The sequence below is a fragment of the Typha latifolia genome, chromosome 15, assembly GCF_019914945.1.
Source record: "Typha latifolia isolate L0001 chromosome 15, TyphaL0001v2, whole genome shotgun sequence".
NCBI lineage: Eukaryota > Viridiplantae > Streptophyta > Magnoliopsida > Poales > Typhaceae > Typha > Typha latifolia.
The window spans coordinates 7,536,333-7,549,549 of NC_133100.1; the positions used below are offsets into that span (position 1 = coordinate 7,536,333).

A 13,217-nucleotide genomic window follows, 5' to 3' on the forward strand; every position below is an offset into this window, starting at 1 on the left:
ATTATTATTATTATTAGATTCTTCGTATCTGTCATAGATTTTGATTTCTTTGAAGTTTGAATGTTTCTTTTAATATGGATATAATTTGAGCTTATTATTATTTTTTTTCTCTTCGAATGGTGTAGTTGTCTTCAAGCCAAAACTAGTCTACATAAAAAAGATTTATTTTAGCTAAAATATTTTTATTTAACAATAATGAACCAATAATAAAGTATTTATAATAGACCCTAAACTTCCTAGCGGATCCGGGTCGGCCACCGGGGATCCGGATTCCTAATGCCAGGCCCAGCCCGAAAAAGCCTTCGGATTCGGGCTTAATGCGTGCTCGAGCCCAGTAGTCTTTGGTCCAATCCCTACCTTTCTCTTCCCTAGTCGTCTTCCTCGCCGGAACCCTACTGCCACCACCGTCTCCAGCGCTGCCGTCGTCGCTTCGCCACCAGAGCCTATTCTTCTTCTCCGTTGTATTTATGTACGGTCGAAGGTAACGAGCCCTATGGTTAGGGGTAAGATTTTATGCTAATTGCAAAAGAATCTAGGAAATACCTGGATTTCTTCTGCCGTGTTAATGGAGTATACCCGTGGCAATAGGAAAAATCGAGGAGTTCAATGTGGTGTTCTTATACGTTGTGCAAGGTTTGGTTCTTCCACATTGAGATGGCTCTTTTTCGAGTGGAATTCATCGAGAAATATGCCAGCTTTAAGAGCCTCTTATCTTATTCACTTAGAAAACTTCGTTGCGTTTTACTTTGATTTAATAGATGTTTGCAAAAACATATCATAAGAATAGCATTTTGTTATTTTTGATTCAATTTAGTCTCAAATTTTAGTTTTATCATTCTTATTTGCCATTCAATTTGTGTGCTCAATTCATCTTGCAGCATTTTGTTTATCAGGTAAATTGTAGACAATAAGGTCACGATATATGGAGGTATGGATCCTACCTCCCGAGTTATAGGTACCAAGCAATGGCGTGCCGCTTCCTCTTGCTTCAGAGGTTGAAAAAATTGACTCCTGCTGCTCTCCTTCATATATCCTCTCGGGCAATAACTTCTTCTCACTCTGTCCCTTTTAGGTAGCAACACCTTGTTCCACATTCTTCATTCTCATCTCTTCCTTCTATATGACTAATTGCCAATTCAATATCTTATTTGTTGAATTAGGGTTGATCTTTTTCCATGTAATAAGACTGTAAAATCCCTTCATCCATGGGAGTATCTAGGGGCTGCAAGGAGTATGGGCTATGGGCAGGTCAATCTTATCCTGTCTGATGGGAAGCCAAAGTTTGAAACCCATGAGATAGAACCTCCCAAGAAGAGGAAGTGGTTGACGAAGAAGCGATTGAAGCTCCAAAGGAAGAGGGAGAAGAGGAAGAGGAAGGAAGCCAACAGAAATGACCCACGGCGTATCAGGCCTAAGGGAAAGAAAATAAAGCAGAAATTTCCTACAGCTGAGGCTCGGATCAAGTACAAGATTGAAAAGGTAGAAAACCTTGAATTTCTTATAGTTTCCTTTATTTGATTTGTTTCTTTAGACTATCATGAACATCATTTTGGTCATACTAGAGTAACTAGATGCATATAAGTGAGGCAATAAGCTTCACTGGTTTTTAGCTTTTTATATATTTGTCACTTATTTATATTAGTTTATGTTCATGACGAGTTTGTTTCCATTGTAGGCTAAACTTAAGGAAGCCTTATTGGTTGAAAAGCTAAAGAAGTATGAAGTATCACAAATTCAGGGTCCAATGCTAAAACCAGAAGAATTGACAGGTGAGGAGCGGTTTTATGTAAAGAAGATGGCTCAGAAAAAGTCTAATTATGTGCCAGTTGGAAGGCGAGGCATCTTCGGAGGTGTGATTCTTAACATGCATTTGCATTGGAAAAAGCATGAGACTGTCAAGGTTATTTGCAAACCTTGCAAACCAGGTCAAGTTCAGGAATATGCAAAAGAGATTGCTAGGCTGAGTGGTGGAGTGCCAATTCAGATTATTGGAAATGACACAATAGTCTTTTATCGAGGAAAGAACTATGTTCAACCTGAAGTTATGTCACCTATTGATACTCTATCCAAGAAAAAGGTAATCTGCTTGTTTCTTTGACCACGTAATTACTGTATAAAACAGAATTCTTGTATGTTCAGCTAAAAATTACTTAATTTGAACTGATGCTGTATTCTGGTTCTGTTTCCAGGCACTTGAGAAATCAAAATATGAGCAGTCACTTGAAACAGTTCGATGCTTTATTGCAATATCTGAGAAGGAACTTGAACTTTATTACCGACACATCACACTTTATGGTGATCCACAATCTCGGAATGCAGATTTAGTTTATGGTGATGACAAAGAATCCCCTGCTAGTTTGAAAGTGAAGGGATCACGCTTGCAGGAGGAAGAAAGGGTTTGTTCAACTATTAGTGGTGTATCTAGAGATATATTAGATGATGAAACCATTTGCTCAACTGATTATGATACGTCAGAAGATCTTTTTGATTCAGAAGTTGGTTCTGATGATGAACTAGATTCTAATGATGAGGAGCTTACAAAAGCTGAAGTTGATTCTGAAGGTGAGGAAGTGTCTGATCCTGAAGAGGATTTAGAGGACGAAGCAAATGAGTGCAAAGTGCCAAACTAATGAGTCTATTGTAACTCTTTATCAATGTCATGAAATGGACTCACAAGGTATAGTTGTTACATCTAGCATGGATAAGGTCATTGGCATCTGATCCAAAATCCTTAGGTTTTCCCTTGACATTTCTTTGATAATGTGGATTCACGGGATTAGATCATTTATTTGGCAATTCAATATTTCAGGTGAGACTGGGACTTTGTAATTCCACACTTTGGATTATCAGAGGCACATTTTCATTTCCTATTAAGGTGCACAAACATTCAGGGTTTTGAAAAATGTGTCCTTTCATTTTGCTCTCTATACTCTGTGAGATGCAAAACAAAACTGGAAGAAAGGGGAAGTCAATGTTAAGCTACATCCTTCTCCAGAAATGTGGCCTTGAACTTGAAACAGAAGGCACAAAAGGTTGCAGCAAAGAGAGCAAGTAAACGGGCCCTCCACAATACTTCTCGTATTATTTCTCACAAAATTGGAGCTTGAGAATATGTGGAGGGCTTAGTCATATATTGCTGTTTATCTATTTGTTCTACAGGCAGGCTTACAGAGGAATTCCAGACAAGTCCTAATATGTATCAAATTGATCTTTTGTAAAGAGGGTAATATGTGTTTCTGAGGCTTATGGAGCATAGCTACTGAAACAAAATTTGGTTCCAATTTTTTGAACATATTGAATAAAATTTCAGATGCTTGGCTATGTCATTGGCATCCCTGTTGATAGTGATCACATGAGAGATTTGATGATAAATAATATGGTTTTAGAAATTGCAGAAACTTATCTTCTGTTGCACAAACCATGGAATAGAGCTGACGTTTGATCAAGGCCAAAATTGAGCAAGTTGAACAGGTCATGCCTCCACTAAAGCAAAGTGTATAAGTTAATTAATTGGGATTAAAGGTGTCATTAAAAGACATGATGAAAAGAAGAGCCTCATGCCCTTCAAATTAAAGCAGCAGAGCAAGGTTTTGCTCTAGATCTATGTACGCAGACATTTAAAAGAGTCTAAATTATAAAATGTTAAGGTGCTAATATGATTATAAAATGCCCAAAGTGGCAAAGTAGCCTGGTTTGCAAGTAACAGATACTTCGGTCCATATTTGCTAATAGGATTATAAAGAAGAATTATTTTGCAAATCATTCTTTTATGAGTCATTTACCCTTGTGGCCTTGCTGATGAATGATAACGACGAATCTTAACCTATAAAGATATTTATAGGTCAAAAACTATATGTTTCCTCTCTCTGGGTAGCATCGTATATAATCTTCGCTTCGCCCTCTCTCTCCATCTCTCGATCCGTCCGTACTTGGATCGGATCCTAAGCGGTGGTGGAAATGTCGGAACCGGCAGGGACGGCGGCTGTGGCCGCGGCGGCACCGGGGGCGGCGAGACGGCAACAAGGTGGATTTGGGCAGTCGTTGTCGGGAATCATACGGATGGCGGTCTTCTGGTACTTCGCCTCCAAGTTCTTCTTCCCCAAGAAGCCTACCGAGCCCTCCGTCCTCATGTCCAATCTCTTCCACAAGGGCGAGCCCCTCGTGAGTGATGCCCTAGATCGTCTGATCCCCGTTTCCCCTCTTTCGATCTGTAAAAAATAGTACCTTGTATTGTAGATCTTTGATATTTTTGATGTATGCTTTTTGGGTTTCATTTTTTGGTGTTTGATTCTTTTTCTTTTTTCAGTCCTCCACAGATAAACTTCTAGGGATTTTATGATATATCGATTGGGTCAAAGGGTGTTTTTATTACTCTTTTACTTGTCGTGGATAACTTGTTTGTTTTTCGTTCTTAATTATAGACCTGTGTCGTAGTTCTTGATGCTGCTGGTTGGGGTGCCCTTCGTTTGATTACGATGTTCTATATTTTATATTATGTTGACTTTCTTGGATCATTTTGGTTAGTTTGGAAGACACTAATGTCGAAACTCAAAAGAACCTGTTCACTCATATCTTCCTTGACTCAAGGTTGTTACCGATATGGGCCCAAAATTTGATTACCACTCTGAGAAAATTAGATGATAGAAGATTTCTGGACACCAATTTTAGGTGGAAATTGATAGTTGGAAAACTAGCATCGGTTGTCACACGGTCATTTGTGGAAAATTCCTTTTTCATCTGTTTTACTATGTTTATTCTTGTTCCTTTCTCTTCTAGGCATGCTCCAATATACTCCTCATAGTTATTATTTTCTGTTGCGCAGGATATGTGGCTCTATCTATCAGCAGATGAAAAATTTAACGACTTCAATAATGAGAATGCGCTTGTTTGGCACGAGTCAAACATTCCTTATGCTGTTTGGGGGCCATCTAGTACCAGATCTTATTCGTTGAAGTATTATCCATCTGAGGTATGACTGAAGTAGATTATAGATAATATAGAACTTCAATTATCCTAAACTCAATAGATTGGTTCTAAATATTTATCTGCTTTTAATATTAAGTTTATCATCAATGCATCTAGGCTTTGAAACACAATGGGACTCTTTATGCCCATGTTTTCTGTGCCCGCTCTGGTTACCCTCCAGATCCTAATGATCCTGAGTATGAGCCAAAATCTGTCTTTTGGAGGACACATCGTAAGACTTTTGTATTCTAATCTTTTTCGTAACATCTGTTAAGAATTCTTCACTTATGCTTATGTCGCTCTTTTAGCTGTTGTGGCATTCTTGCCCAAGTCAAAAGCTGATAAAAAGAGGAGCTTACTGGGAGATTCTATGGGTTCCGAAGCAGAACCACTTTTGAAGGTTCTCTCTCTCTCTCTCGCATTTGATTGTTGAATTAGTCATTATCACATACTTGAATGTCTTAGATTCTCTGAAGGAACAGACTTGTCCTTGTCCCCATTATTTTGTTGTGGTTGATATATTTTTCAATCTATTGTTGCTATCATGTTGCAGGATGATATACAGATGGAAGTTAAAGATGAAGGTCCTGTAGAATTTGTTTCATATTGGAAACCAAATATTACCATTAATCTTGTAGATGATTTCACCCGGTATGCGTATGACAAGCTATATCTCTTTCATTTGTTGGTGATACCTACTTAACTTTTTCCCTTTTCTTCTAATGCAGATACCCCCATAATAATATTCCTCCAACTGTCATTGGCTGTATCCTGAAACTTTTTAAGTTTTAGTGTGTTTCATATATACCCGGAGACCATTATCTAGAAAGTCTAGTCATGTTTTGTTACTGGTAACATGGAGAATGCTGACTTACTATTGAAGGTTTGCCTGCTCTTGATATGTAGTGTCTGCAATCAGTTGATTATATTTTTGACATTGCAATTCCACTATACTCCTATATGTTCTTGTAAAAGGTCTTTGAATATTATTCTCATCTAACTTTAGAACAAATTATACACAAATTCGAGGTTATTGCATCTGTCCATTGTATACGTATCTGTCATTTGTGAATATGAAAAGTTGAAGCTGCATTTTTAACCTCTTTTGCTTATTATTCTTTTATTTGTTTGTCAACAGAGACAAAGTATTGTTGAAAAAAAATGTGTTTATTCTCTTAGGATAGAGAATATATTATGTTACTATAAAATGCCTACCTTGATGAGATTCGTATAGCACACAAACGGTCCTCTTAAGTCTCCTAAGGCACTCATACAATTTTGCTCTTTATCTACCTGCAATAAGCTATGGTGCTTGAAAAATTAAAACTGTTTAAACTTTAATCTTCAATATCAATGTAGCTATACTGTTTCTATGATCAACCTCTTGCCATTTGTTCAGATTTCATGTCTTCTCAGTTATTTATGCCGAAGTTTTAACTTCTAACAATATGATCTGAGAGTGTACACCATATCCTTTAAAGTAGTACACATATATCCCTTTTGTCAAAAAAAAGTAGTACACATATATCACAAGACCATCTTATGCATATGCTGATTTATTACTTTGCACTTTCAGTTCAGCATATATTACTTTCTTGCATGGTAATATGTCCCACATTGTCAAAATTTTACCTATGCCAGGATTGCTGGTTTAGTATGAATGTGCAGAAGCAAGATTCTATAGTTTCTAGTCCCTTCCCCTGATTTGGAAATCAGCACTCTGCATGCCAAACTATTTTTTATTTATAGCAATATCTCTCATCCCTGAATGCCATGGCAATCACTTTGCGACTTTTGACACTGCTATATTCTTTATGATCTTCCTGTTGCGCATGTATGGCAGTAGCATTGTAGTTTAGTTTCTTGTTATGGAGTTCCATTAGTTGTGAATGATTGTTTCCTCCAGCCTCTGTTTAGTCTAGGAGTGATTCCTCCCATTCTTAGGTATTTCATGTTGGCTGTCTTGGTTAACATTTTGGTGCCCTTATCTGAGAATTCCAGTTAAAGCTTGCCTGTTATACTTGCATCCCCATGGTTAATGCTGGTAGCAGGACCAATCAATTACTTGCCTTCATTGCTTATCTTCTTTTGACATTAGCAGTACCATCCTGTGATTATTATACTTTATTTGTGCGCTTTACTTGTGTATTTCATCCTCTGAGTGTATTTTTCTCCCATCATACTCTGATGATTCATTTTCAAGCAAACCAGGGGCATGTAGATTCTAGAGACCTTCAGGATTCCATATAATGCTTCCAGAGTTCTTTAGCATTCAAATTGAAGTACTCTCATACTTGTTGTTCACTGGTGTTTCATATGCTGGGATTGCTTATATAAGGAAATCTCGTAGGTTGAAGCCTTTAAAATGGTTCCTTGAGTAAATTACTAGCATGGTGTTCTATCTTAACAGAAGCTTTATGAAAAGGAAGAATCTTTTCTTGTAGATCCTTGTAAATTAAGTAGATGATGGTCTTGTAGAGTGTTGTAATGTCCTCAAAAGTCAAATCTTGTAGATCCTTGTCTTCAGGATAACCTTCTAAGCCTCCTAATTGTTAGGTCTGATAAAATGGTAGCTCTTTCAATATATCATTTAGCTTATATGATCCTTTTGTTAACCTTGTATTGATAACTTTCTCTTTTTCTTTTTTAACTGTATAGTGGTATTCCGATTTCTTATTCTCTCTGTACACTGCCTTTTTCTAGTTTCCTTCAGGAAATTGATTACCATCTCTTGCTTTCCCATTAAGCCATATACATAGAAAAGGAAAGATGAAATTAATCCGCTTACACAAAGAAAGAGATATTTGGGAGAACTGACTCTGTTGAATTTTATCCTGTTTATGAGTTTCTCCATGATAGTTGGGGCTATTCCCTCTTCCTCATTAAAACACAAAATTTCTTCCTTTTCGGTTACCTGGCAGTCTGGCATTTAATGCTCTGAAGTGTTTGCCATCTGTGTGAGAATTGTCTTTGTAAATAAACTGAGGTTTGCACATTTAGATGACAGCTAGTGTGACAGAAAGCAAAGTGAAATTGTTTTCCTTTACATTAGATATGCAGATCTGAATGTGGAGCCTACTACGGGGAACTACTATCCTACAATTTACTTCAATGACTTTTGGCTCCTGAGGGATAAATTGATACAGTTGAATGACACAGTGACAGAATTGCCCCTTAACCTTGATCTGGGTCCCATTAGCCTGACAAAATGGCAGCTGTTTCTACAGATTGAACAATCATTCCAGGTTCATCGTAGTTATGGAAGTATGCTTGAAGGCGAGGCTGACGAACTCAAGGTATGCTTATATGTTGAGATTTTGGTTGATAGCAATAGAAGGCCAAGATTTTGTATTGCATTTTATCTAAATCAAGAAAGTCTCACAAGAGAAATATACTAGTGTGGAGAGGGATGTGCATTCTCTTTAGTAATTTGGCTATTTGCAATGTATTTATGATTTCTGATTTGCTCTAATGATAGTTGGTAAATTAACTAATCTATTCTCTTTATTATGCACTTCAGAGTACTAGATGTATGGATATCATCTAATTAATGGTCTTCTTGACTTAAAACAATCCTTTCTTTTAGCTTTGGAGGAAACCCCATTTATTTCTTTCATCATATGTTCTGATATTTTTTATCTTTTGTTCATCTAATGTTAGCTGACAAGATTTGCTCTTCATCTTGCACTCAGTTGGTTGGATTTATGTCTATTTTATTTCTTGGCAAGTGAAGCAGGATATTTCAAATTTTAGTTTATATGAATTGTATCATTCTAGTTTAGTTTGACACGGTTCCATGATAACCTATAAAAGATCAGCTATTCTGTTCTAGGACCACCACAGTTCTAGATTGAAATTTTATAGAGTAATTCAATGCAAGAGATCTAAGTCCAAGAAACTTATTCAGTGTTGTGAATTGTATATGACTTGAGATGTATTTTGAAGCTGTTGTGCTGATAAGTTTTCTAAAGACCTCTTACAAAAGACGGGCGAACTTTCTAAGACAAGGAAAAGCAAAATCAGGACACGTTAAATATAAAATGCATAGCTGCGAGGATCAAAATGGAATGAGAGTAAAGAAGGGGTGGAAATTCATGTGGGTCCTAGAGATAGATAATCCAGGTGAAGTTGTTACTTACATGTTAGACAAAAGTGGGGTGCCTGAAACTAAAGTTACAAAATATGAGATGAAGTGAGGAATTGATGTATGGTATTATGATAATCCTACCAGGTATTGCTTTGAAAATGCTAGATAGTTAGAGAAATAACATTTGAATACTTAGGAAAGGGACTTTGGAACTGTCAAATTTTTTATCAAACTCTGTGGTTGCAATTGATTTCAAAATATCATTTGTGTAACTGCCTAGATTGGAGTTAATTGCGCATTGACTTTTCCTTTCCATGATAGCATGGGAAAGTAAATTCTGTTGAATTCAACAAATTAAGTTTTATCCCCAACAAGGCAATCAAGTAATACTATGACTATAACCTTGCTTATCTCTTAGGGATCTCTAAAAATCCTTGTCTATCACTTATCCTGTCTAGCTGACCGGTAAATAACATATAGAAGTTTCTCTCCTTTGAATTGTTTCTCAAGGATCATTGGCACGGGGTGTGCCAAGGTTGGCACAGTGTGTATTCGTTGGCATGTGTCGTGCTGATGTGTCGTTGACACACGGAATGATCTTGACAGGCTGAAAAACAATCTAAACCATTCTAGGACCTTAAAATAGGTTTTAGGAGCCAAATTAAAGTCTTTCAACACTATATATTAGTGTAACATATGCAATTAGATTCTAATCTTATGACTTCCACCAATATTTCTAAGATCCTCTTTGTTGATGCAAATAACTTGGGGAAAACTGAAAATGTTTTTTGGTTTCTGAAATTTGAACTGTAATTTATATAGATCAAGCACTAAAATACAAAGAGGTAACAAAAGGGATGAAATATACCTCAAATTAGGTTCCTTTAAAGTAAGATAGCTCAATTCTAATGGCACACATCGATGAGTAGCCATGAAGGAGTATCTAGATACTCCCCCATACCGATACTGATAATCCACAGGCATGATACATATCAACCTTGCCGACTGACACATCGATGAGTGTGTTGTGTGATCATCATGTACCCCTTAACTAACTGAAAGGTAACATTTTCGGAATGGATGTCAGATCAACAATTATTACATCTCAAAATGATGAATGAAGAAGGAATCATCTTTAGGAAATCAGTGCAGCTGAGATGCAAATGGTGATATGGATGGATGTTATGAGACCTATGGCTATGAAAGATGGATTATGAGATCAATTTATCCATAGCAAGTCAGGAGTGATGCCAATTGAGGGTAAAATAAGACAATACGTTTAAGATGGTTTATACAGGTTGGAGGAGATTATCGGACTACAAGTGCAAACTCCAAACTAGTAAGGACTGACATAATATCAGGGAAAGGAGAAACAAGGGGTAAGAGGAAGATATGAAGACTAGAACCAGAAAGAAAGATATGATGATCCTTAGCTTGATTTTGGTCGACACCTCTCAGAAATATAACTGAATTGTGGAAAAGGATGCATGAAACTGGTGTTACCTAATTGTGAGACAAGGCTCTGTTAATATTAGGTTCTAATTTTTGGAGCAATAACCTTTCGTAGCATTTTATATCTTATTTTAATCCTTGTTGGCAATTTAATTTCCATGTTTGATGAAATATTTCCTGTCACAGAGGGTGTTCTTGGAAGGAAATCCATACTTGCTGGTAGTAACAATGATTGTTTCTCTACTACATTCTGTGTTTGATTTCTTGGCTTTCAAGAATGGTATGTCCAACCTGATAAGTTCACAATTGTAATACAAATATCACTGCAAATTTTTACAGTTTGGAATAACCACTTTTCATTTTGCAGATATTCAATTTTGGAATAAAAACAAGTCTATGGAGGGATTATCTGCTAAATCAGTTGTTGTGAGCTTCGTTTGTCAGCTCATTGTGTTCCTTTACCTTCTTGATAATGAGACTTCATGGATGATCCTTGCTAGTTCTGGAATTGGTTGCTGCATTGAGTTCTGGAAAATTGGGAAAGCCATGCATATTGAGGTGTGTTCCTTGTATAGCTTAATTCTTTTCTTCTTGGGGCAACGACAGGGTTGATTTTCGTCGGCTTGAAAAGTAGAGGCACAATAAAATGGAGGAATTTATGGATATCTACACATACTTTTGGTGTTTATCCACAATTAAGAGATTTGAACCTCATTTAGGAACTGCATTTTTGCAACTTTATTTGTATAACTAATATGGCTTTAGTTGTTTAGAGATTTGAAATTTTTACCTATTGTAGTGCTTCTGATCACTTCCTGCCCTATTATTTCACTTCAACAGATTGATCGAAGAGGAAGAATTCCCTTATTGAGATTCAGAGACCGCGATTCATACACTAGTAATAAGACCAAGGAGTATGATGATATTGCAATGAAATATTTGGCATATGTTCTTTTCTTCCTCGTTGTATGTTCTTCCATCTATTCTCTCAAGTATGAGCGGCACAAGAGCTGGTACTCCTGGATACTTTCTTCTCTCACTAGCTGCGTCTACATGTTTGGTAAGCACAGCTTTGTAGCACGACCTGATGATAGTTTAAATAAGTACTTTATTCTATCTGTTTGGTTGTCAATAATTGTTAAGAAACAGCACCTCAACATTTAGTAGAGCCTTAAGCTAATGTGAATCGCCTTGATCAAGACTTCAATATATAATCTTCATCTAGCATACTGTTTATGTGATTAACCACATCATTTCTCAGTGGACAAGTAGAATGAACTGACCTCTGTACATTCTTGTTTTATATTGTTTGAGTATTTGAAATTTCATTGTAATCAGGAAAATTGTGTTAGTTTTCCTGACTCTTACATCATGATAATTTTCTTTGCTGCAGTAGTTTATTTTGTATATGATGCAATAGTAACAATTTCATTTTCATGATGTGCAGGCTTTATCATGATGTGCCCACAGCTGTTTATAAACTACAAACTTAAGTCCGTAGCTCATATGCCTTGGAGACAAATGACCTACAAGTTTCTTAACACGATTATTGATGACCTTTTTGCATTTGTCATCAAAATGCCAATACTGCATAGGCTATCTGTTTTCCGAGATGGTGAGTTTTTTGGTTCACAATCATAATCTAATTCATTGCAGTTCGCCTTTCACTTTATTGCCAACTCCTCAGATTTACTCACGTATAACTGTCAGATCCGAAACATCTACTATATCTAAAGTCAGTTAGGACTTAGGAGACTAGCTTGGCCAATTGTTAGCTTCAGTTCTTCTCCTGTATACCTCCCTTCCTCGCCCAAACACCCCACCCCACCCCACCCAAAGGAAAAGAAGAGAAAGCTCTTAGAAACTATTTGTTCTTGGTTCATAATGCTTTTTAACTAGTTCAAATATTGTGAGATATTTACCTACATTTTCATATGTGCATGCAGATATTATTTTCTTGATATACCTATATCAGAGGTGGGTATATCCAGTAGACAAAAAACGTGTCAACGAGTATGGCTTCGGAGGTGAAGATGCAGACCAGAGTAATACGGCTATTACTGAAGGAACCGCAGCTCAAGATGATGATGTTAGGGATGAAGACAAGAAGAACAACTGAGCTTGGAAATAGCCATTTTGCTTATTGTCAGGAGAATTAGACACTTCCAGTTTGTTTGCTGTGCGATGTCTTTAACCCATTCCTTGGGTTGCGCCATCTTGTGCCTAGGGCAATATTTTTTTGGCTAAATTAAGATGGATTTTAAAACTGCAGTCTAACCATAGGATAGCAGTTTTAACACAGTATTAGTAGAGTAGTTCCAAGATATTTTTTTGGTAGTATTCTACTTTATCCAAAAGCATTACTTCAAATGTATGAACATAGTTGTTGGTATGTTGTCAGTATTCTATTGATTTGGTAGAATTCTATTATTGCCAGTGTATTCTTTATTTTAGTGAAGTTATTGCATTGTAGTTTTATTTTCTTCAGAAATAAGTTTTGAGGGTCATATCATTGGCCGTGATGATTTAAAGGTAAGAATAGAAAAACTGTTGATAAGGTGGTCATGGCCATGTTTTGCTTGCAGGATGCTAAGCTTTCCTTACTAATGATGGTGCCTTGCTTATGTGTGTTGAAGCATGCTGATACTATTTTCTTCATCTGCCTATATGAATCTTTTATTTATACGTGCACCCCTTAAAACACGTTCGTATT

At 36.6% G+C, this 13,217-nt stretch overlaps 2 protein-coding genes across 6 annotated transcripts; both read left to right on the top strand.

Moving 5' to 3' along the window:
- Positions 1 to 321: 321 nt before the first annotated feature.
- Positions 322 to 3,321, top strand: LOC140802389 (CRM-domain containing factor CFM9, mitochondrial). Of its 5 annotated transcripts, none has more exons than XM_073157901.1 (6): positions 324 to 481; positions 894 to 1,072; positions 1,161 to 1,479; positions 1,676 to 2,077; positions 2,190 to 2,677; positions 2,810 to 3,321. In XM_073157901.1, the coding sequence occupies exons 2-5, from the start codon at positions 966 to 968 to the stop codon at positions 2,628 to 2,630; spliced, it is 1,269 nt and encodes a 422-aa protein (XP_073014002.1). In that variant the 5' UTR covers positions 324 to 481; positions 894 to 965; the 3' UTR covers positions 2,631 to 2,677; positions 2,810 to 3,321. The 5 variants fall into 5 exon arrangements, with proteins under 5 accessions (XP_073013999.1, XP_073014002.1, XP_073014000.1 ...); XM_073157899.1 differs by adding an exon at positions 589 to 633 and having other exon boundaries at positions 333 to 503; positions 2,190 to 3,321; XM_073157900.1 differs by adding an exon at positions 589 to 633 and having other exon boundaries at positions 335 to 481; positions 2,190 to 3,321.
- A 511-nt stretch (positions 3,322 to 3,832) lies between these two features.
- On the top strand, positions 3,833 to 12,934 carry LOC140801747 (uncharacterized). Its single transcript, XM_073157018.1, has 12 exons — positions 3,833 to 4,161; positions 4,823 to 4,969; positions 5,083 to 5,197; positions 5,274 to 5,365; positions 5,519 to 5,616; positions 5,694 to 5,731; positions 8,026 to 8,261; positions 10,691 to 10,784; positions 10,872 to 11,062; positions 11,345 to 11,564; positions 11,952 to 12,119; positions 12,451 to 12,934. The coding sequence occupies exons 1-12, from the start codon at positions 3,958 to 3,960 to the stop codon at positions 12,621 to 12,623; spliced, it is 1,776 nt and encodes a 591-aa protein (XP_073013119.1). The 5' UTR covers positions 3,833 to 3,957; the 3' UTR covers positions 12,624 to 12,934.
- The last annotated feature ends 283 nt before the right edge of the window (positions 12,935 to 13,217 follow it).